At 42.6% G+C, this 24093-nt stretch overlaps 1 protein-coding gene across 6 annotated transcripts in view; it reads right to left on the bottom strand.

Annotated features, from left to right (window-relative positions):
- The window catches only part of TMCC3 (transmembrane and coiled-coil domain family 3), a 295326-nt gene that overhangs the window by 247830 nt on the left and 23403 nt on the right, over positions 1–24093 (bottom strand). Inside the window, exon 1 of one of the 6 annotated variants that reach the window (XM_027593438.2) lies at positions 15212–15325. The exons of the other annotated variants lie outside the window; for them this stretch is intronic. Coding sequence (XP_027449239.2) covers positions 15212–15220 — 9 coding nt within the window. The 5' untranslated portion in view covers positions 15221–15325. Of the gene's footprint in view, positions 1–15211; positions 15326–24093 lie in introns of those variants that run through there. 6 annotated transcript variants of the gene reach the window in all.

The following is a 24093-nucleotide window of genomic DNA, read 5'->3' as shown; positions in this document are numbered from 1 at the left end:
TCCTTTCGCAAATATGCTTCAATACACAGAAAAAGTGAAAACCACACTGTAAGTAACAGGGCTGCAAAGGGAGAGCAAGAGGAAAAACACAATTTGGGTTCATACACTGGGGTGTATGAAATAGGAGCATCAAAACACCTGTGCTCCTATTTCCACTTGCTGAAAAAAGATATTCCCAAGAAGATAAAGTGAAGATAATTCTTGTTCTTCCTCACCTCTCTCTTCTGATTTCCTTATTGTCTATGAAGACGAATGACATGGCATTTTAGGGGGAGAATCCAAGCTAGGATTAAGGGGGAAGTATACAGAGGTGCCTGGGTGGCTTAGTCAGTTAAGCATCTGACTCTTGGTTTCAGCTCAGGTCATGATCTCAGGGTCGTGAGATCGAGCCCCATGTCGGGCTCCTCACTCAGCGGGGAGTCTGCTGGAGGTTCTCTCTCCCTCTCTGTTTGTCCCTCCCCCTCCCCACTCTCTCTTTCTAAAATAAATAAATAAATCTTTTAAAAAAAGGGAAGTATATGGTTTCCTTAAATCTATCAGCTGAAGCTTATTAACAAAACAAAGCCTCCCAAACATGTAATTACCTAGGGGACCTATTAAAAATATAGACTTCTAGGCCTTCTCACAGAATTTCTGATTCAGCAAGTCTGGGGTGAGACTGGAAATCTGTGTTTTTGCAAAGCTCCCCCAACCCCACCTACTCCCACCAATGATTCCAGCCAGGTTTGTGAACCATGAACAAGAGACTGCACTCAGACTTAGCAAATAACAGTAATGGTTTTCATAAGGACAGCACTTCAGAGTTTACAGAAAGTGCCTTCGCATACACCATTTCATCCCCACTTCAAAGATGAGGAAAATGAGGCTCAGAGAGGTCCAAGGTCATACGCCTCTGTGTGTCAGACCTCACTCCAGATGCCACGGTGTAATGCTGTCCCCACTGCACATTAGAGCAAATTTCTGAGCACTGGTGAACTCTCACCTCACCTCGGGTCTTATTTCACAGAAGAGCCACGCAACCAACCAACCAATAACTGTGGTGCACCTGGACAATTCTTGCACCTGTCCATAGTTCAGGAAGACCGTCTACATCCTCATTCACCACTTCTCTCTATATAAGCACTAAAAAAATCTATTCAAAGGGAACTTTAATAAATTCACAGAATGTACAGCTTGTAACATTCTAATTTCATTTTATAACCTGTAATGAGAAATTATCTGAAGATGAAGAATAAGCATATCCACTTCTGCAAATAAAGCAATGTCCATACTCTCACTAATTTCTGTCACATTCTGCTGAATGCCAATTGCTTTATTTTTATTTCAATGCATAATTCTGAGTTTCTAGTTAATATAACTTAGCAGTAACCTCAAAGGACAGGAACAAAACTCTTTGCAATTGGGAAAGGGAGCCATGAACGTAAAATTTTAAAAATTGGTAGGGGTGTGATGCATCTATGAGGAGGCAGCAAGTGAGACAGGCAGATGGCTGAAATAGCTTGGGTCTGGAATAAGTTTCTGGTTTTCTGTCCATGTAGCTCTGTGTAACCTCTTGAATATGGGCTATGGCAGAAAAGGCTGGTTCACATACTAGAAAACAAATTGCAGACATACCTGGAACACAGGGGAATCTCTACTTATAAATTAGGGCCCACAGGCCAAATCCAGCAACTCATTTTCTAATGGCCTACAAGTTAAGAATGTTAAGTTTTAACATTTTTTTAAAAGGTTTTATTTATTTATTTGACAGAGAGAGAGAGATAGCGAGAGCAGGAACACAAGCAGGGGGAGTGGGAGAGGGAGAAGCAGGCTTCCCGCTGAGCAGGGAGCCCGATGTGGGACTCGATCCCAGGACTCTGGGATCATGACCTGAGCTGAAGGCAGATGCTTAACGGCTGAGCCACCCAGGCACCCCTAGTTTTAACATTTTTAAATAATTGAAAGAAATCAGAAGAATAATATTTTATGACCTGTGAACATTATATGAAATTCAGATTTCCGTGTCCATAAATAAGGTTTTATTGGGACACAGCCACACTTACTCACCTATGGCTGTCTTCACACTACAGTGGCCGACTTAAGTAGTTGTGACAAGGGTCCCTAAAATATTTACTATCTGCCCTTCAGAGAAAAAGTCTGCCAATCCCTGCTTAAGGGGAGATGTTTGGTTGCTTTCTGAAATCTGATTTTAATCTAGCCTTTGTTTGCCAAATGTGAAATACTGAACTTAGAATCATTCTCAGATATATTTTCTTTGCTACTCCAGTCTAGATACCTCTGTCTGAGTGTCCCATTATTGAACTGGCACTACTCCTGTGGCTTCATAATCCAGAAGTAGGGGCAAGGAAGGGCTTCTGCACATTCAGGTCCATAATTAGAATGACAGATGTATAAAGATAGGCAGCCAGGCATACTAATCCAGCAGGGCAATCTGCATGGACCATGTGTGAGCCTTCCTTTCATTGAGCAATGGACAGCCTTACCCTGTCAACAAATACTGTGGCCATTTTCCCAGCATTAGTTTTCAAAATTGGGAAATGCAACATATAAAGGTAATTCAAAGGAGAATGGCAGGAGTTGCTATTGTCCCCCTTCCACTGAAGGCAGGAGGGTATCCTATCAGAGTCCAGACAGTTCTGGTCCATTACCAGCAGGCTAATTTCTGCCATTTTTGAAGGCAACACGAATTATAAAGCATTTGCTATTGTTGCATGAGTCAGCTAATTCAATTGTCAGAACATTTCAAACCTCGTAACTGAGACTGGAAAAAGTGGGAGTCTCACTCCTTTGAACTGCCTGTTAGACTATTCCATGTCACAGCCTGCTTGGCAGTAGGAATAAGAAAAATTCTCCATTAGGAAATTAATGTTTATAAATGCCCTGGAAAGCCAAATAATAAGCATAATGATTTAGAATAAACGTAACCAGAGTGGCTTATTAACTTTGCAAGCACATATTTTAATTTGTGGCTTTATCACACACATTGATTGTTGGTTCAACTTTTTTTTTAAGGATTTGACATTAGGTTTTTGTTTTTCTTGTGTACAGTGGGCCAACCCTTAAAGTATTTTGCTCACATTGCAAACAATACTTAATCCAGAAAAAAAAAAAGATGGTTCTGAAGAGCCAATGAAATATATACATATATGCAAAGTGCTTAGCCCAGTGCCATGTGTGTTAACAAGCATTCAGTCAATGGTGGTCTTTATATTATTAATAAAACATGCTGACAACTATGCTAGAGAAAAGTTTATTTTGGAGAAACACTAGTCTACAAAATAAAGATGTTCAAATGCACAGAGGACCTAATTTGAGGTGAGCCGCTGTCCGATTTCCAAGGCTTAAGGGCCTAGTTACTGGCCAAATTTCAAAAGACCTCACAGAACTATTTGCCATTTCTCATCAGGATCCTCCAAGGTTGGGGTGCCTGGGTAGCGTGGTCACTTAAGCGTGTGACTCCTGATCTCGGCTCAGGTCTGGATCTCACGGTTGTGAATTCAAGCCCTGAATTGGGCTCCATGCTGGGCACAGAGCCTTACTTTAAAAAAAGAAAGAAAGAAACCTCCAAGGTGACAAGTAGCAGCAATCCCACTCTCACTAAACCTTACACTTACAGGCTACAGCCCCGCTGGTTAGCTGTTGGGCCTGCTGAGGATGTGCTCACTGAGATTCTGTTCTGAATGGGAAAGGACAAAAGGCAACCAAGAGCAAGGGAGAACAGAAGAAAGAGATGGTGTTCCCAACAGCCTCCTCCTCCTCTCCCCAGAGGTAAAACACTGTCCAGCATGTCGGGGAACTGCTGGGTTATTTATTTAGCTAGTACAAGAGGAGATTCCTTCAGTCATTCAACAGGTATTGACTGAGTCCCTACTGAGGGCCTGCCGTTGTCCTATGCATTAGATACATCAATGAATAAAACAAACATACTCAGCACAACAAAGTGGGGTGACTCTACCTATCTGACATTAAGACTTAGTATAAATAAGCAGTAACTAAGATCTGAATAAAGAGCCCTGGGGCGCCTGGGTGGCTAAGTCGGTTAAGTGTCTGCCTTCGGCTCAAGTCATGATACCAGCGTTGAGCCCCACATCAGGCTCCAGGCTCAGCAGGGAGCCTGCTTCTCCCTCTCCCTCTGCCTGCCTGTCTGTCTGCCTACTTGTGCTCTCTCTCTGTCAAATAAATAAAATCTTAAAAAAAAAAAAAGAGCCCATACACTCATACATAAATGGAAACTTAACATATGACACAGGCGGCATTGCACACTGGTGGGGAAAGGATAGGAACTAAGTGTTGCTGGAATAACTGGTTATCTATATGGGGGAAAAAACTGAACCCGTACCTCACTTATCATATTAAATTTAAATCCAAGTAGATTAATGGTCTAAATATTAAAGGCAAAATATGAACTCTCAATAGAAAACACAGGTAAACATCCTTAGCAGACATGGAAGGATTTATGAAACAGAAAGCACAAACCACACACACACAAGAACGGATTAGTTCCAATACGTTAAAATTCATCAAACTATTCCATTTAGAAAAAGACAGAAACTGCAAAAATATAATACAAAAGAGAAATGAGCAAAAGATATGAAGTGATAATTCACAGAAGTGAAAACTCAAACGGCCAATGAATACATAAAAATATGTTCAGGGCGCCTGGGTGGCTCAGTCGGTGAAGTGTCCCACTCTTGATCTCAGCCCAGGTCCTGATCTCAGGGGCCGTGAGTTTGAGCCCCGCACCGGGCTCTAGTGCTGGGTGTGGAGCCTACTTAAAATATATATATATATATATATATACACACACACACATATATACATACATATGTATATGTATACACATATATATTGAGGTATAATTTATATGGATCTTAAGTGTACAGTTCAATGAGTATGACTGACATACTTTCCCATATAAACCACAAACCTATTAAGAAGTAGAAAATTTCCATCACCCCGGAAAATTCCTACATGCCCTTTCTAATCAGTCCTCATCAGCAACCACTATTTTGATTCCTATCACCATAATTTGATTTTCCTTTCACATAAGTGGAATCATACAGTACGTACTCTTTTGTGTCTGAGAGTCATCTGTGTTCCCGCATAAACAGTAGTCTATTCCTTTTTTAAAAAAAAAAAATTTATTCAGAGAGATAACATACAAGTGGGGGGAGGGGCAGAGGGAGAGGGAGAGAGAGAATCCCAATAGACTCCCTGCTGAGCACAGAGCCCAACGCAGGGCTCAATATCATGACCCTGAGACCATGACCTGAGCCAAAACCAAGAGTTGGATGTTTAACTGACTGAGCCACCCAGGTGCCCCTAGTCTGTTCCTTTTTATGGCTGAGTAGTATGTATTCCATTTTATAAATACGTTACAGTTTATCTTAGTAATTTTTTATTTTTAAGTTGTGGTAGATACATGAATGTCAATGTATTATTCTTTATGCCTTCTTTATATTAATTTAATATATTAAATATTTCCCTTTTAAAAAAGTGTAGGTCACAGAGTGCTAGAGATTCTCTAGGACATATACCTAAGGGTAAAAGAGCTGGACTGTAGATGATGTATACTGTCAACTCTACGAGAGATTGCAGATTCCAGTTTAGGCCCGCAGACCTACTGAATCAGCAGCTTCGAAGGTACTGCCCAGAAGTCCACATTTTTAACAAGCTCCCCAAGGACTTCTTATGTACGTGTTTTTTGCACAACATATTTTATAAACCACTGCTTATAAACACGTTTTCTATGTATTCTCTGTCTTCTGTAACTCCAATGGCTTCCATTATTACTGCTATATGCCAATAATTCATAAACTTACATCTTCACAGGAGACTTTCTCCTGACCTCAGTAACCGTCCGCTATAACTACCTCTACACGAATGGCCCGCTGGTCCTTCCAACTCCAAGTGTACAAAACCGAGGCAGTCTTCCCAGGCCCACTCTTGTTTTCCCTCCAGAGTTTTAGGTCTCAGTCCCTGGCACCACCATACACCTAGTTTTACCAAACCAGAAACCTGAGAATCTGCTGTTCTGAAACCCTCTCCTCCCTTACCCTCCACAGCCTATCAGTTGCGGAGTGTTGGTGATTCTACTGCTGAAATACCTCTTGACTAGAACAGCTCTCTCCATTCCCTCACCATCTCCCTATCCGGGCCATCTGGATCACTGTAACGGCCTCCTAACCAGCCTCCTCCCTTCCTCCGGTCTTGCCTCTCCAGTCCATTCCCTACCTTGTGGCCAAAGGAACCTTCTGAAACAAACATCTCATTTTCAAAAATGTGCTTAGAACTTCTCCATGGCCTTTTACTGCCTTCGGGACACTCAACATGACACAGCCTTTCACGGTCCGGGCTCTTGCCCCGACCCCCTGCTCTCTACCCATTTAGCTACCCTGAACGCATCCCACCTCCCTGATGGTGCCATCCCTCGCTCTCCTTCTGCACATGCTATTCATCCCACCTGGAATGCAGTCCTCCTCCTCCTTCCCTGGCTGCCCTGGCTCATCCTTCAAGTCCCAGCTGAACAGCCACCTCGTCCAGAAGGCTTTTATGAACCACCCCCCCCCGACTAGCTAAGGAACTCCCACTACAATACCCTAGCAACTCGTTTTCCCTTTGCAACAGATTATACCACAATTCACAGGACTGTTCATCTTCTCAGACAGACTGCAAACTCTGTGAGGTCAAGGCCGTGCAGAGCTTGCTCCCCCCACAAGGGATTCCTAGCACATAGGAGGTGGTCCATTCTAAGTATTTCTTTCATGACTGTTAACGCATTACATTTAGTCTACACGCAAACAAAGCTAATCATAATAGCCTCAGTTGTTTCCTTCTATTGAAGTTATGAATAATTCTAACTTCAGAAAATTATACATTATATGCAACATTTATGTTTTACTCCCCTGCTGCTTTGGCAATCCTCATCTGCCACCAGAGAAAAAGTCAATCAAGAGGAGCAATAAGTACATGCAAAAGAATGAAACTGGACCACTTGCTTTCACCATAAACAAAAATAAACTCAAAATCCAGTAAAGACCTAAATGTGAGACCCGAAATCCTAAAAATCCTTAAAGAAAAACAGGCAGTAATCTCTGTGACATCAGCTGTAGCAACATTTTTCTAGACATTGTCTCCTGAGGCAAGGGAAACAAAGGCAAAAATAAACTATTGGGACTACATCAAAATAAAAAGCTTCTATACAGCAAAGGAAACAATCAACAAAACAAAAAAGCAACCTACTGAATGGGAGAAGATATTTGCCAATGACATATCCGATAGAGGGTTAGCATCCAAAGCATATAAAGAACTTATACAACACAACACCAAAAAAACAAAAAATCCAATTTAAAAACGGGCAGAAGACATGAACAGATATTTCCCCAAACAAGACATCCAGATGGCCAGCAGACGTATGAAAAGATGTTCAGTATCACTCATCATATCAGGGAAATGCAAATCAAAATTACAATTAGGTATCACCTCACACCTGTCAGAATGGCTGAAATCAAGAAAATACAAGAAACAACAAGTGTTGGTGAGGATGTAGAGAAAAAGGAACACTTTGCACTGCTGGTGGGAATGCAAACTGGTACAGCCACTGTGAAAAACAGTATGGAGGGGCCTCAGAAGGTTAAAAGTAAAACTACCTACAATCCAGTAATCAGACTCCTGGGGATTTACCCAAAGAATACAAAAACACTAATTCAAAGGGGTACATGCGCCTGTATGTTTATAGCAGCATTATTTACAATAGCAAAATTATGGAAGCAACTCAAGTGTCCATGGATGAGTGGATAAAGAACATATAATGTGTATAATATATATAATAGAATATATATTATATATACTATGCACACATATATAATGGAATACATATTGGGATATAATATATATAATTATATAACATATATATTATACACACATATATAATGGAATATTATTCAGCCATAAGAAAACGAAATCTTTTTGCAACGACATGGATGGAGCTAGAGCGTATTACGCTAAGTGAAATAAGTCCATTAGTGAGAGACAAATGCCGTATGATTTCACTCATATGTGGAACTTAAGAAACAAATGAGTAAAGAAAAAAATGAGAGAGACGTAAACCAAAAAACAGACTCTTAACTCCAGAGAACGGACGGTTACCAGAGAGCAGTTGGGCGGGCGGATGGGTGAAACAGGTGAAGGGGAGTAACAGTACACTTATGATGAGCACTGAATAATGTGTAGAACTGTTGAATCACTATATTGTGCACCTGAAACTAATATAACACTGGATGTTAACTATACTATAATTAAAATAAAAAACAAATAAAAAAGGGAGCATGAAGTGGTTAAGACTCAGAACCAGCCAGCTTGATTCTCAAACCTTAAAAGCCCCATGTATTTTTCAACAATGTCACACCTCAGTTACAAGGGAGGCATGATGCTTGCAATCTTGTTAGGATAAAATGATTGAAGTGGAAAGGCTTTTGGCAAAAGGAATGGAAGTTTATATTTTTGGTGCTGGGATTTTCAGTTAGGCACAGCTGGGTACACTTCAGCTGCTGCCAAGGATGGAGGCTCTGTGTGAATTCACCAGCAGTTTACCTAGAGCAAAAGCTCTCAATTTTAAATCCCCAACCTTCCATCCCACTTTTTGGGGGACATAAATATTAAAAACACAAATTCTGATGCCAGAATGCCTGGTTTAAAATCCCTGCTACATGATTTATTAGTTGTGTTATGCTGAGCAAATTACTTAGCTATTCAGTGTCCAACTTCCTCATTTGAAAATGGGAATAAGGGACACCTGGGTGGCTCAGATGGTTAAGCGTCTGCCTTCGGCTCAGGTCATGATCCCAGGGTCCTGGGATAGAGCCCAGCATCGGGCTCCTTGCTCAGCGGGGAGCCTGCTTCTCCCTCTCCTTCTGCTCCCCCTGCTTGTGTTCTCTTGCTCTGTCAAATAAATAAAATCTTAAAAAAAAAAACGGGAATAAAACAGCATTTATTTCATAGGTTTGTTGTGAGGATTAAATGAGTTAAATACACATAAGGCACTCAGAGTAAGGGCTCAGTGTTTAACATAACTAGGGGTATAGGAATAGGTTTGGAGGAGAAAGGATGTGAGACAGAACAGAGAAAACAGAAGCAAAAGAAACGTGCTATGTAATAATAATTGAGCAATTTGAATAGATTATCTTTCAAACCTCAGAAAAACCTTTAATGCAGGTTAACCAATCCAAGTCACACAGCTAGTAAATAGCTCAGCTGGATTTGGATCCAAGCAGTCTGTCTCCAGAGACCAAGTCCTGAACCACTAAGAGAACACTGTTTCCCATCTTCACATCTGGCCCCTGGGGAATGGAATTCCTGGGTTGTAAAGGAGAAAGGGAAGCAAAAAAGATGTAACGAATGGAAAGGAAGAAAGAATAAAATAAGCCAGACCCATCTATTTTCTCCATTTATAAAAGGTCAAATGACAATTTCCCTTTATCATCCCTTCACAAACATAACAGAGCCCACCATCTTTGTGGACACTTTACTTTGAATTCAGTATGCTGCGTTCAAATCAAAATCACTGTTAAACACTTAAACAGACTGACAAATCCTTCTCAACCCAAATCCAAATGGGAAATGGGAATATGGGACATGAACCCCAAGAGCGGGCAGGGGGGCTGTGGATGGCAGCACTAGGAACACAGAAATCATACAGCTGTCTAGAATGGCAAGACGAGGTGAGGTGCTCTGGAGTCAGACACAGGATCCAAATTCTTCCTTGACCTGTCACATCAGAAAAACAACATCCCTGAGCATCACTTTTTTCATTTGCCAAAAGGGAACAAGAACATCAGCCTCTCCATGGATAACACCCGCCTCTCCACAAATAACTCTGATGCAGTGTTAAAAAGAAACAGAGAAACAGGCACCCTCACACATGGAGGTGTAAACTGAGGGTAACTAGGCAATCTCTCTCTCTTTTCAGTTTAACTAACTTACAATGTGCCAGGCACAATACTAGTCACTTTAAAAATTCTAATTTATTTGGGGCGCCTGGGTGGCTCAGTCGTTAAGCGTCTGCCTTTGGCTCAGGTCATGATCTCAGGGTCCTGGGATCCAGATCCCCGCCTCGGGGCTCCCTGTTCTCAGGCTCCCTATTCGGGCTTCTCCCTCTCTCTCTCTGCCCCTCCCCACACCCCCACCCATGCACACAGTCTCTCTCTCAAATAAAATCTTTTTAAAAATACACTAACTTATTCAACGTTTGTGGTAGACTGTTTGCAAAAATAGTAGCAACAATTCCCTTCACTGTATTCTTGTCTTTGGAGAGTCCTCTCCCACACAGACTCTGAGCTTGGCTATGACACTTACTTTGGTTGGTGGGACAACAGCAAATGGACACAAGCAGATATCTGAAAAATGCTTGTGCTCTGGGATTTGCCCTCTCTCGTTGCTCTCTGAAACCCTGACACTACCACATAAAGAAACCTGAGCTGACTGCAGCATGAGAGATCACATGCCATTCCATGAGGTCCCTGCAAGCCAACTCATCTGCCAACTACCAGACATGTGGGTGAGGCCAGCCTAGATCCTCCAGCTACCAGCTGACCCACCACGAGACCACAGAAGCATGAAAGAACCCAGCAGAGCTCCATCAGACTGGCCCAGACAAGAGGAGCCACCTAGGCAACCTACAGACTCATGAGCTAAGGAAAACAGATTGTTTTAAGCAGGTAAGTTTTGGGGTGATTTGTTATGCAACACAAACTAAGACAATCCTCATAGCAATCCTATTAGGTAGCTATTATTATTATTCCTGTTTTACAAATCAGGCAACTGAGGCAAAGAGAAGTTGACTTGCACAGCTTGTGAACAGCAGAGTTAAGATTCAACCCCACGTAATCTGGCTCCAAGTCCATGCTATTACTTGGAGATTTTACATATACCTAAATATATATTCCAAATATATATATATTTCTCCTCTATATATTCTTTATATTATGCTGCTTCACTAAACAAAAAAAAGTAAAGATGTTTTTTTCACATCAGGTGACTCAGAAATTTATCACACAGATATACTCACACACGTATAAGATCACATAGGTATAAGATTATTCCCCACAGCACTGCAGATAATAGCAAAAGACTAGAACAATCCTAGTACATCCATATAAAGGTATCCCATATGCAGCCATAAAAAGAACCGAATAGACAGATCAACAAATACTGATCTTATGTACAAGGGAAAAAAAAGCAAAGTGCACTTATATGTTACATTTACATTCACATTTGTGTATAAAAAAAGGGAAAAAGTATGAATATGTAACTGCTTGTAATATGCACAGATTATCTCTGGAAGGACACAGTGGGTTTAACATCAATTACTTCTGGTTAAACAGAACCAACTGGCTGGGCAACAGAATATGAGGAACAATTTTCACTGTAAATATTTTTAGATATTTTGAATTTTTATACTGTATGAATGTATCACCTATTAATTTTAACTAAAAAGGCTGTTATGAACGTGAAGGGTGACGATAAAAGCCTGGCACAGAGAAAGCAATCAGTAGTAGCTACCATTATAATAATTTTTCCACAAATGATTTCTAACTCTAATACAAATAATTTTTTAAAGTAGCCAATCCTCTGAAATTCCTGGCTCTGCACAGGAAAGAGCTCATTTTGGATGTGGAGGAAAGAAGGAAACCTTGGCTAGCTATGAGGACAGGTCAAAGAACCCAACACAGGGCTCCTCCGGTGGTCATGACAGGAGGTCCAAAGCACTGGGCAGAGGGTAAAGCCCTCTTCCTGCCTCTCCTCAGAGAAACCCAAGTATTGGGCATCCCCTGTGCCCCGACTTTGTACTATTCTCTACACACCTTTTCTTTCATTCAGCAGCATCAAATGAAAGTAACTACTTTCTATTCTAATAGTGTGTCTGCCTCCCTCTGCAGTTACCGAAGAACAACGGTTGAGATGCTGCTGCACACGTGTGTCAGACTGCTAAATTATCTGCTTCTCTAGAACCAGACATGATCTGGGGCAGGAGCGGGCCATCAGTAGGCAGCAGAGAGTAATGGCAAGAGCCAGGGCTTTGGAGCCAGGCAAACCTAGGTGCAAATCCCAACGCCAACACTTGGCTGAGGGGCTAGAGCAAAAGACTCAACCTTTCAGAGCTTAGTGTCCCATCTGTAAAACAGTGACTGACAGTTAATATTTCACAGGACTCTTGTGAACTCATGTACCACATTACCAAGTGCAGAGTAGATGTTCACTAAATGTTAGCTATTCTCATTATCATTGGGGGCATTCCAACTGAGGTCCAACCACCTTTTCTCCATCTCTCTCTCTCTCTCTCTCTCTCACACACACACACACACACACACACACCAAATAGCAACCTTCAGTGTACATTAAAGGATTCCCACCTCTCCCTTCCACATCAGCAAGTTCAATGGATTCTACCTCCAAGATCCATCCAGTCTCTCCACCTCTCTCCATTACCATTGCACACAAAGGTGGTGGTCTCTCTTTACCATGACCATCCCCATTCCTTAATTCATTCTACACACAATAGCCAAGGAGATCTTCAAAAAAGTAAACTAGATCATATCATTCTATTCCTCTGCTTAAAATTCTCTAAATAACATCCCTCTGCATTTAGGTGGAAATCCAAATTTCTTACCATGGCCAACAAGTCCCTACAGAATTTGGCCCCCCTCTCTCTCTCCAACCTCACTTCATTCCACCCCTCCACCCCATGTACATTCCCCTCTGCTTCAGCCTCAGTATCTTCTTTCTGTTTCTTACGCAGCCCAAGTCCGTTCCTGCTTCAGAGCCTTTGCCCCTGATGTTCCTCACTCTGGAACACTCTTTCCCCAAACCTTCACACAGCTGACTTTTCATCATGTAATTCATAGTTCAAATAGCAATTCCCTAGAAATGTCATTCCCCTGAAATGGCTTCACTCCCGGATTTACTCCCTATTTCATTATCCTGCTTTATGTTCCTCATAGCACTTACCACTATCTTTAAAATTAATTGTGTGTTTACTTTCTTTCTTGTCTAATTTCTCAACTAGAGTACAGGAGTATGAGGCTCCCTGGCCATCATCTCCCCACTGTACTCCTAGAACTTAGAATGCTGCCTACACACAGTAGGTGCTTAATACACCTGCCCTGTGGTGGCCGCGGTGCTCAAAATGCAAACTGCAAGCTCCAGTCCTCATTATTCTGATTTAATAGGTCTGAAGTACAGCTCAGGAATGTGTATTTCTAGCAAGCATCCGTCTTTTTCATCCTAAAACGAGTAAGACGCAAATCAAATTTTATTATTTATTTGAGAGAGAGAGAGAACGCACAAGCCAGTGGGTGTGGGGGGGAGGGGGGGGAAGGGGGAGAGAAGGAGAGGGAGAAGCAGACTGGGAGCTCAGCAGGGAGCCCCATGCAGGGCTGGATCCCAGGACCCTGAAATCATGACCTGAGCCTAAGGCAGATGTTGAACCCACTGAGTCACCCAGGTGCCCCGCATATCACATTTTAAAATACTCTGGTCAATGCCCTCCATCATCAAATTGTGCTTCTCTAAAACACCTTGCTTAGGCCTACAGATCCCATCCCAGCTGCTTTCCTTAATTAACCCGGTGACACTAAGGTAAAAGAACATTCCTGACCCCTGAATTTGGGAGTGCAAAAAAGTAATCCCACCTGCTTCCATTTCTGCTGCCCCATCAATGCCAGAAATGCTAAACTAGCTGGCCAGCCTGGCTGGAATCCTGGACTCCCCAGAAACACCTGAGCAGGTCTGGACTCCAAAAGGTAAGCCGGCTAAATTTCCAGGTCAGTTCACTAAAGACTTTCCAGAGGCAGCTGGGGCCAATTCATACTTGCTCTACATGCCCTCCAAATACCACTACTCCCCTCCCCCATCAACATATACATAAGACTTAATTCTGGAACCACCTGCAAAACGACAGGCCAGAGGTCCCTTTAAAGCAACCTAGGAGCTGAGAGAAGAAATCTTTGAAAAAGCCACTCACTCGGGTGACCAAATGGGCACATACCTGCCTTCGTACAAGGCAACCCCTAACTCCAACCCAGAGAAACTCTCAAGCTCTGGCGAGAAACAGTCTTACTCTGTTTTTCCCATTTCTTCTCAGCTTTGTCTCTTCAGAAAAAAAACCAACATCCCTTCCTTGGCGCCCAAACTGTCATTAGCCTTGGCCTTAGGAGGTCTGGGAAAATGTCAAGGGTACTTCTTTAGACTTGTTTCCTCTACTTCTCTCGACCCTGTAAGTGCCCAGATCCTGCATTTGATTAAAGCGGGTCCCACTCCCCAGGTTAAAATCCAAACGGCATATTGGGACTGGTAATTTAGAAACCACCAACACTTTCGTGTAAATTAGCTTCCCTAGACAAGCTGCGCGGGGCCTGCCTGCGCGCCCTCCCAGGCTGTCCTTTGAAGGGGAATAAACCCTGCCGTTCAGCCCGTAAAGGGGAGTTTTTTCCACTAAGAGCCACGAGCGCAGCCGCCGCCCAGGGCGCCCCGAGGCGCAAGTGCCCGGAGTCCGTCCGCCTCGGGACCCCCACGGGTTGGCGTCGGCGGGCAGCGCCTCGGCTTTCGCTGAGGAGTCCACGCTCCCTCGAGCCTTCCAAACGGCGCTTAGACGAGGGGTGAGGCCCACCTCCCCGAAACACACACACGCCCAACCTCCCGCCTAGGATGGGGGCGCGCCCCTCCCTGGGTGCTGCGCCTAGGGAGCCCAACCGACGGCCGGCCGCAAAGTTTACGAGGCTCCCAAAGGAGCGCGGCGCTGAGCAGCACAACGCAGCGGCCAGACCAGCCGAGCCAGCGGCGGGAACGCCCGGAAGGGGCTCCCCTAAAAGCCGGAGGCCGGGGCGCTGGGTGGGAATAGCCCGCCCCGGGGAGGCGCAAAGAGCCCCGACGCGTCCGCGCCACCGGTGGCAGCTCAGGGCGGAGCGAGTGCTCCTCTAACCACCCCCCCCCCCCGCAAGCCGCCCCACGGCGCCCCCAGCCCCACCCCCACAGTCGTCCGAGGGGAGCCCCCCCAACTCGCCCAGGCCGTCGCCGCGGCCCCGCGAGGCCACGCCTCGCCCCCCCCCTCAGTCCTCCCCGCCCGCTGCCCGGACCCGGGGGGACAGACGCGCTCTCACGCTCGCCGGCACACCGGCTGCCTGCCCCCTCGCGCCTACGGGCGACATGCACTCACCCTCCGCATGCTGCCGGGCCTGGCTCCGCGACCCGGGCTCGCGCGCTGGGTGGACAGGGCCGGCGGCGGCGCACAGGCGGCGGGGGAGCGCCGCGCTGCCCCCTCCCACACACGCGTGCGCCGCGGCCGGCGAGCGGGCAACGGCCTCTGCGGGGGCGGGGTGGGGGCGCGCTGGCCGCGGGGTTCCCGGGCCCGCCCCCGGCGTGCTGAGCTCGGGGCCCTCCCAGCCCGCGGGCTCCTCTTCCCGCGTCGCGGTTTTCCCACGTTCCCGGGCCACTTCGCTCCTCTCCTCCTGGAGTTCCCGCCCGACTGGGTTGGAGTGGAACGTTGGTGCCGACCCTGCGGGGAAACAAGTTCGAGGAGCCAGAGGGGATTGGTGGACTGAGGTGAGAGTTCTCACCGCCTTAAAAGTACATCTCTTCTCCCCGTTGGTTGGGAGCATGGCCCGCTAGTGTCCCATCCTGCTCCTTAGATTCTGATTGTCTTTTGGAAGACCTGAACGTTCATAAACAGTTTTGGAGGAGGGATGGGGTGAGGGTTAAGGATGGGAAACAGCAGATCAACCTAGAGCTGGAGGAAAGACAACTTCATGGAACAGAGATGGTCTAGGTTTATCCAGATAGAGGAACTCAGCAGGGTAAGGGGTTGACATCTGCATTACTGCAGAACCCACAGGTCTTCCTGGCAAAGTTTTGCGTGCAAAGCTTCCTCCTCACAAACGGCCTCCCCACTCCGACCCCAGCTTCTCCAAACAACAGGGAAATCCCATCCCCAAATGCTAATGACTCTGAGAAAAAGATGAGGCAGGCGGGTTATATTCCTCCTAATCATGAAAACACTGCACACTGCCGGGCCAGGGGAATGCAGGATCCAAATCCTCGAGAACAACAGTAGGATGGAGTTGATGTGAGAGTGTTCCGGGAAGAAAGCTGAACTTTTCCCGATTTGGCTTCTGCTGAACAAAGTAAATCAAATAGCACAAAATTCAAGGCAGCCTGAATTCATTGTGGAGGGGGGAAAAATCCCTTGTTTACCAAAGGATCCTTTGAACAGCATACAAGGACGCCTGCGTTTTCAAACCGGGCTGTGACAGGTAAGCAGGCAGACAGCCGTGGGAATGCAGAGGCTTGTGCTGGGCAAACACTTAGGACAAATGTTTCGGCTTTTACACTGCTTGGCTGCCAATTATTGTGGCGGATCACCACTTACCAGCGCTGTCAAAGGAATATGGTTATAATTTTCTAACATCGATAGAGTGTCAGCAGTACTATAGAGACCCAATGTTAGACTAAGTACCTTTATAATCTACATTTTCTCCGGATTTCTCTTCGGTACCTACCAGCACGGATAAGAGGAGGGGTAGCTGATATATTGGGGAGTGGGGGGAATAAAAGAAGGAAATTAATGAAGCCTGCTAACCCCCTTTTTACTTTAACTTATGATCTGCATACAGTGGGTTTTTTTCTTCTCTTGATAACAAATCTCTTCAGATTGGCCTTTGATGTTTTGCTTTTGGAGAAATAACAATTTTAGTAAGTGTACTTACTTATGCACCATGGGCTTTACCTATGGTATTGCTTTCAGTCCACACAGCCCTATGAAGTAAGTACTATGATTGTATGGTTTTTCAGAGATACTAAGGCTCAGAGAGGGTAGGTAGTTTGCCACAGATCACACAGCTTGTTAATAACACAGCTAGGATTTGAACTCAGGTCCACCCACTTAATCCCATACTTTACTCTGCCTCATAGAAAAGGTACAGCAGTGGAAAGATGTTAAAATAAAAACATGAACTCTGAATAAATCAGTCGCTTCCTACCTCTGGGCCTTAGCTTTCTCACCTGTAGAATGAGAACTTAGATTCAATAGATAGAAGGATCTACCCAGAAGTAAAGTTCTAGTTTTAGAGTGTTACCATGAGAATATTCTGTTCTTGGTATTGTGGGAAATCCTAACCTGCAGGTACAGTGTTAGTCACTTTATCGGTTTGTATAATATCTTACTGCAGCCCCTTGCCTTACACTGCTTATGTTTCCACAACACTACCTCTTCCTCCTTCTAATTAACGTTCTCCCCTCTGTGAATGCACTAATCCAATTAATGTTAATTTCTTATTTAACTCCATTAAGACCCCTGGTGTGAGGGAGCCAGTGTCTGTTAAGGAATTGTTCGGGCGATCTTCAAGCATTAGTTAGCCTGAACAATTTTTAAACTCCCTTCAGAAACCAAGACAATTATTCAACTGTATAAAATAAATGACAACATATCAGATGCTAATGGAACACAGTCCTACTGCTCATCTACAGAAATCCCTGCGTTTCCAATGCTATCATTAACTAACTTGAAGAACCGATTTCAAAGTGAAACTAGACTGAGTCAGATTTTTCTTTTTCGAGGGTGGGAAGGAGGGTCTTTCTTTTTTTCATATGTTTAAAGAATCTTCAAAGTGTTTTCATGATCAGAGTTATGTCTCCAGTTGTTATTGTCACAGCTTGATTAGCCTTCTAAACTCTGACATTATTGTTTCCTTGAAAACCACCTATTATTTGAGAATATAGTACATTTTTTTCCTTTTTTTCTTTTTACTCAATTGTGTAACAACATCTCTACCAGTCACAAACAGTGATACTCGGCCCTTTTGATCTCTAGGCTGAATTCATAAGTCGCTGTCTTAAATGCAACAGGAAGTACAGTAGGTCAACCTAACTTATTTCATTAGTTATTAATATAAATGGACATTGGATATAACAATTGAGCAAGAATGAACCTGTTTACAATTTCACATAAAGAGTAAAAAAGCAATGAAAAATTTGGTCAACTTTTTGTAGATAAGAAATGTTAACCAATTAACATAACTTATCAGTCTGTCATCCTCCATTTGGAAATGCATTAGTAATGAAATACTGTCTTTCTTTGCCATGTTCTTAAGTTAGAACCCTTCAGAAGTTATCTATTAAATACTTACTGGGGGAGACATAATTAATGGTTCAATCAAGTCATATTTCCCTGAAACAGATTGAGGATGATTTCAAGGGAACGTAACAATCACAACTATATGTATTGAGCACATTCTATGTCCCAAGCACTGTGACAAGCCATTTCACATGTATCAGTCTGTTTCATCGTCACAGAACCCTACCAGATAGTTATTATCTCCATGTGATAGGTTAGGAAACCAAAATATATTGAGATTAAACACATTTCAGAGGTTACATGGCTTATAAGTGCTGCAGATCTAACCCAAATCCGTCAGACTCCTAGAGCCTATGAGATTAACCAGTGACAGGTGCATGCTAATGGATCACCAACTCTTCTCTCTCTGGAATGTCTTCAAAGCAGTGAGCCAGGAATTTTATATCCAGTAAAACTGACTTTCAAGTATTTATGTTAGAATAGAATGGAATTCGATGAGAAAGGATTCTTAAAGAAAATGAGTCCTTAACTTTAAAAAATGTACAAGATTCGAATTAGAAGAGTGGAGAATATTCTTGACAGGGAACAGCAGCATGACCAACAACACGGAGGTCATGACAGTAAAAAGACCAGATCTCCTAGGGAATCCTGGGACACATGACTAGGAACGCAAGCCTGGTGGCCGGTTAATGAGGGGCTGGGGATACTCAACAGGGTATCATTATATGCATTCCCTTCCAAATTGTTTATAAAGATTTATGTATTTATTTTAGAGAGAGAGAGAACATGAGCTGGAGGGGCAGATGGAGAGGGAGAGAGATTCTCAAGCAGACTCTGTGCTGAGCGTGGAGCCTGATCCAGGGTTCAGCCATGGCCCTGAGACCACGACCTGAGCCAAAACCAAGAGCTGGACACTCCACCGACTGTGCCACCCAGGCATCCCACCCTTCCAATTCTTTATCGCATTATTAAAGTCACGCAAAATATTTATTTTGCTGTAGAAGGTCCGCACGTTGCTATGCCATTTCTTCTCCCCTTGCCCTCGTCAAGGCCTATTGGACTTCCCCAAGCACTCCTCTGATCCGTGTGTGTGGCCTGAAGATGCAGGGGTAGAGTGGGAAGAGCTTACCTGGAGCTGTGTATCGTCTTCGTCAGAGGAATCTGATTCTGCTCTTCCTTCTGAGGTTTTGTGCCAGGGTTCACTCCCTACCAGAAAGACAAAATTCACCCACACTCCTACCTCTAATACTGTTTCGATATTTCCATATTCTTTTCTGCTCTTTGTCCAAATGCATGTCTGTTCACATGGCTATCTCTCCTGCTAGACTCTTGAGTTCCTTTAAAGAAGGAATTGTCTTAATAATTCTTACATATCTAGGGCCTATCACAAAATAGGTGCTCAATACATGTTTAATAAATGATGTTAAAGCCAAATTATAGTCTATATCCCCTCAACAGTTTCCTATATTTTTTATATTCTTACAACAAATAGTCTTCTATGTTATATTTTCTTAATAATTACTTTATGTTAACATGGCCTTCATAACTACCTAACTGGCGGCTTAATATGCACATCACTGATAGATTATTTAACCATGTTACCATTTGAGTTGTTTTTGCTTTTTCAAAATTCCTTGTGAGTTAGTAGGTAGGGCATGACTTGATGTAAAGAAGAATTTGGAAGAGGATAATGTGAACATGGTGGATCAAATGGTCCAGAGGTGGGGAGACCAGTTAGGGGGATGACCTCAGTCACACAAAATGAAGCTGATGAGGTGACCAGGGCCAGGACTAGGATGGTGGTTGTGGAAATGGGAAAGGAGAGACACTTGCTACATCCACAGCTAACGCTGGAAAGATGTAACCACTGATCGACCCGCAATGCGGCTAAACGTATGACATGGTAGCGACCGTCCTGTGGGGAAGAGCGTTATTTTCGCACCACGGACAGGTCCTGGATTGTCAGGGAGGGGTCCTGGGTGGTATGGGACCATTACAGCTGTCCGAGCAACAGTAATAAAATAGATAATAAATATAAATAAACAAAAAAATGTTTATTGAGCATGTGCTCAATGGCAACTTTATATGCCATTAACTTATTTAATTCTCATAAGGAAACAAGCACAGAAAGGTTGTACAGTGTCCCCCAAAGTCATATGGATAGCAAGTGGCAGAGGTAATTTCTAAACCCAGATAGTTGAGCTTCAGAACCCAATACACCATACATTAAAAGGCAATTACAATCAAGTATGATAAACGTTATGAGAGAAAAAGCACAAAAAAGGGATATCTGAAGTACTTGGAGGACTAGGAAGGGAGAGTATTCCGGGAAAGCTTCTCAGAGAACACTGGAACTAAGCTTTGAAGGCTGAATGTTATTCAACTCGAGCAGAGGACCAATAGGCCACCTGGAGCCCTGTGTTGAGAAGGGTTCTGAGGCCAGAAGCAGGCTCAGCAAAAAGCCTCCTGTGTGATCAGTGAGCAAATGAGGTGGAGGCTAATGGAAGACCTGACTAGGAAGGTAAGTGGGCCAAACAATGAAGGATCTTGTATGTAAATTAACAAGTTTAGACATTTCCCCTCAAGGCTATGAGAAATCACTGAGGAGATTTAAGCAAGATGTGATGGGGATAAAATCTGCATTTTAGAAAAATCATTCGAATCATCCAAAGATTTTAGAGTAAAGATTGCAGAGCAAAGCATGATCACAGATTCCCCTTTTCCTAACACCTAATGTAATGACCAAAGATGAGCTTGAAGAGAGGGCAACAAACTTGTCCTAGGTACGGTGGAAAGAGGGCCAAGGAGACTGCAGCCACGCTATATAACAGTGGAGTTACCCCTCTTCAACAAAAGTGAGAGGGAAGAAATTATACAGTGATCATGTAAATGTGGTTCAGTCAAAAAAGGGAGGGATGGGCAGGAAAGAAGATAATGACTGAACTATGAAGAAACCAGTCTGAAAGAAAACATAACATCAAGATACAGGAGATCCCCAGGGAGTGCCTTGCACTCTCAAGACCTTAATAAGAATATGAACCTGAGAAAATAAGACCTCAGAATTGAGCTGATAAAATGACAGCGGGAGAGTAAAAAGGAGATTTCAGAAATAAGGAAATGAATCAAGTACTGAAACAAAACCATTATATATCTAAATTAGATATGCCAAATAGCAGGAAAGACATGATTGAAAATTGAATTAATGGCATGGATAAAAGGCTTGAGATAATTATGGCAAATACAAAGGCAAAACACAGAGGGAATAAGGCAATTAGGGGGAAGATAATAAGAGAACCAAGAGATAATCAAACATAAAGATAACTGGTGTCCCTAATTGGTGTAGCGAATCCAATAAATGCAACAAAATATGCATTCAGAAACACAGTACAGGAACGTTTTTCCTAAAATGGCCGAACTAAATCTGCAGAGGAAAATATCTATTGTATGCCAGGAAAAAACAACTTTGAACAAACATCAAGACATACCTTAGTTAAGTTCCTAATTTCCAGAGGAAAATAATTATTTATTTATTTTTAAAGATTTTATTTATTTGACAGAGAGAGACAGGGCGAGAGAGGGAACACAAGCAGGGGGAGTGGGAGAGGGAGAAGCAGGCTTCCCCCTGAGCAGGGAGCCTGATGTGGGGCTCGATCCCTGGACCCTGGGATCACGACCTGAGCCGAAGGCAGACACTCAATGAATGAGCCACCCAGGCGCCCTGGAAAATAATTATTGAAACATCTGGGCAGAAAAAGCAAACCATCCATGAAGACACATATAAAATTTCCAGAAGACAAGGTAGCAATGCCTACAGAATTTGGAGAGAGAAGAGTATGACCTAGGAATATTTTAAGCATGAAAGAACTCAAGAGAGTAAAACTTCCACGAGTACTTCTTGAAAAAAAAATTTAACTAGTCAGGACCAGGAGACAAATTAAAAAAAATTTTTTTTTCCCGGAACAAAAGAAACCAAAATAAGAGGTAAAAGTGCTATGGATAGGCAGATAAGCTATTTAAATACAGAACTAAGCCCCAACAACTGGTGGAATTCTAGCTGTGGAACAAAATGTAAATGTTATGAATCCTGACAAAGTAAAAATAATAGATTTTTAAAATCGGGAGGTGGGAGAAGGAGAGAGGGAGGAAGTAAGATGCTAATGCCCTCATCTTTTACCTGCAATCATCTAAAATTGAAACATAATGATACAGAAATAAAAAATAAAAAATAATAAATTTAAAAAGTTTTAAATGAAATTGAAACATAAATCAAGAAAAACACAACTTCAGCGTCTTAAGGATTCCCTAATTCTTTTTTTCTTAGCCTCAGGAATGTCTTGTAAAACACTTCTTCCATGGTAGAAAAAAAGTTACCTGAAACTGAATTACTTATATAATCATAAAATTCTTTCTCTCCCTCATATTTTACTTTTACATATAAGTAGAGACTCAGGACCCTGAGATCAAGAGTCACATGCTCTACCGACCGAGCCAGCCAGGTGTCCTGAGAAACTTCATGTTAACATTCATTATTTCTTGGGGGTGAGATTCTTCCAGTTTTGCTGAGATATGACATAACACTATATTGGTTTATGGTGCACAACATACTGATTTGATATATGTAACATATTGCCAAATGATTATCACAATAAGCTAACATCCATCACCCCACATGATTACAATGGCAGGATTTCCTTTTTTTGGGGTGGTGAGATTTTTGAGGAATGGGCTGCTTTTCTCTTCGTATTTTCTATATTGCTGAAATTTTTGTCAATTTTTATTTTTATTTAAAAATATTTAAAAATAATTACTTTGTCTGCCTTCGGCTCCCTGATCAGTGGGAAGCCTGATTCCCACTCCCTCTGCTTGTGTTCTCTCTCTCACTGTGTCTCTCTCTATCAAATAAATAAAAAAATCTTTAAAAGAAATAATAAATAAAAATAATTTATTTATAAATAAATAGAAATAATTACTTTTTTATATAAATGAATATGCTGCTCTATATGATTTGACATGGAAAGATTCCATGATATATTGCTGAGTGAAAAGGCTGGTTTCAAAATTGCATCTACCGTCTAATCTCACTTAGGTAAAACCTACAATATCATACATGCTTATGCTTACATTAAAAAGTCAAACACCAAAAATGTTAACAGTATTTATCTCTGAAGTTGGGGTAGAAAATTAAGGAGATGGTTCATCATTTCTTGGTATCATCTTTTAAACCTTTTTATTTGAAAATAAAACACAGATATACAAACAAAAAAACAAATGTGTGGTTTATTAAGTTCTAAGGTGAACATCCCTGCAACCACACCCAAGTTCATAAATACAACCCTGTCAGATAACCCAAAAACTCTTCTTGTTCCCTATCTGCTTCCCTCCTCACAAAAGTAAATATTATCCTGACTTTTTAAGGACTAATTTCTTTATATTTCTTTATAGTTTTATCACTCAAGTACACATACATTTCTGGATATTGTATCCATATTTTACACTTTGATATGTTGTTTAAGTCTCTTTTCTTAAAAGACTTTTTAACTTTTTAAAGTAATCTCTATACCCAATGTGGGGCTGAAACTCACAACCCTCACACTCCACCAACTGAGCTAGCCAGGTGCCCCTGTTTAAGTCTCTTTTAATCTACAGGTTCCCCCTCCATTCCTTTCCTTTCCTGTATCTGTTGAAGAAACCCAGGGCATTTGTCTTGTCCAGTTTCCCAGAGTCTGGATTTTGCTGCTTGTGTAGTTATGGTGCATTTTAATTTGTTCCCTGGTCCTTTGTATTTCCTACAAAATGGCAGCTGGATCCAGATTCTTCTCCTTGGCAAGACCACAGGTGGTGTTGCTTTTTTATCAAGAGCCATATCATGTCTGGTTGTCTCTCTTTTGGTGATGTTAGCAGCTGTTGATGAATGCCTCAATCCATTTTAAGGATTGCAAAATAAAGATTTCTAATTTTATGTTTCTTTT

The sequence above is a fragment of the Zalophus californianus genome, chromosome 9, assembly GCF_009762305.2.
Source record: "Zalophus californianus isolate mZalCal1 chromosome 9, mZalCal1.pri.v2, whole genome shotgun sequence".
NCBI classification, from domain to species: Eukaryota; Metazoa; Chordata; class Mammalia; order Carnivora; family Otariidae; genus Zalophus; species Zalophus californianus.
This window is presented reverse-complemented; position numbering and strand designations above follow the sequence as displayed.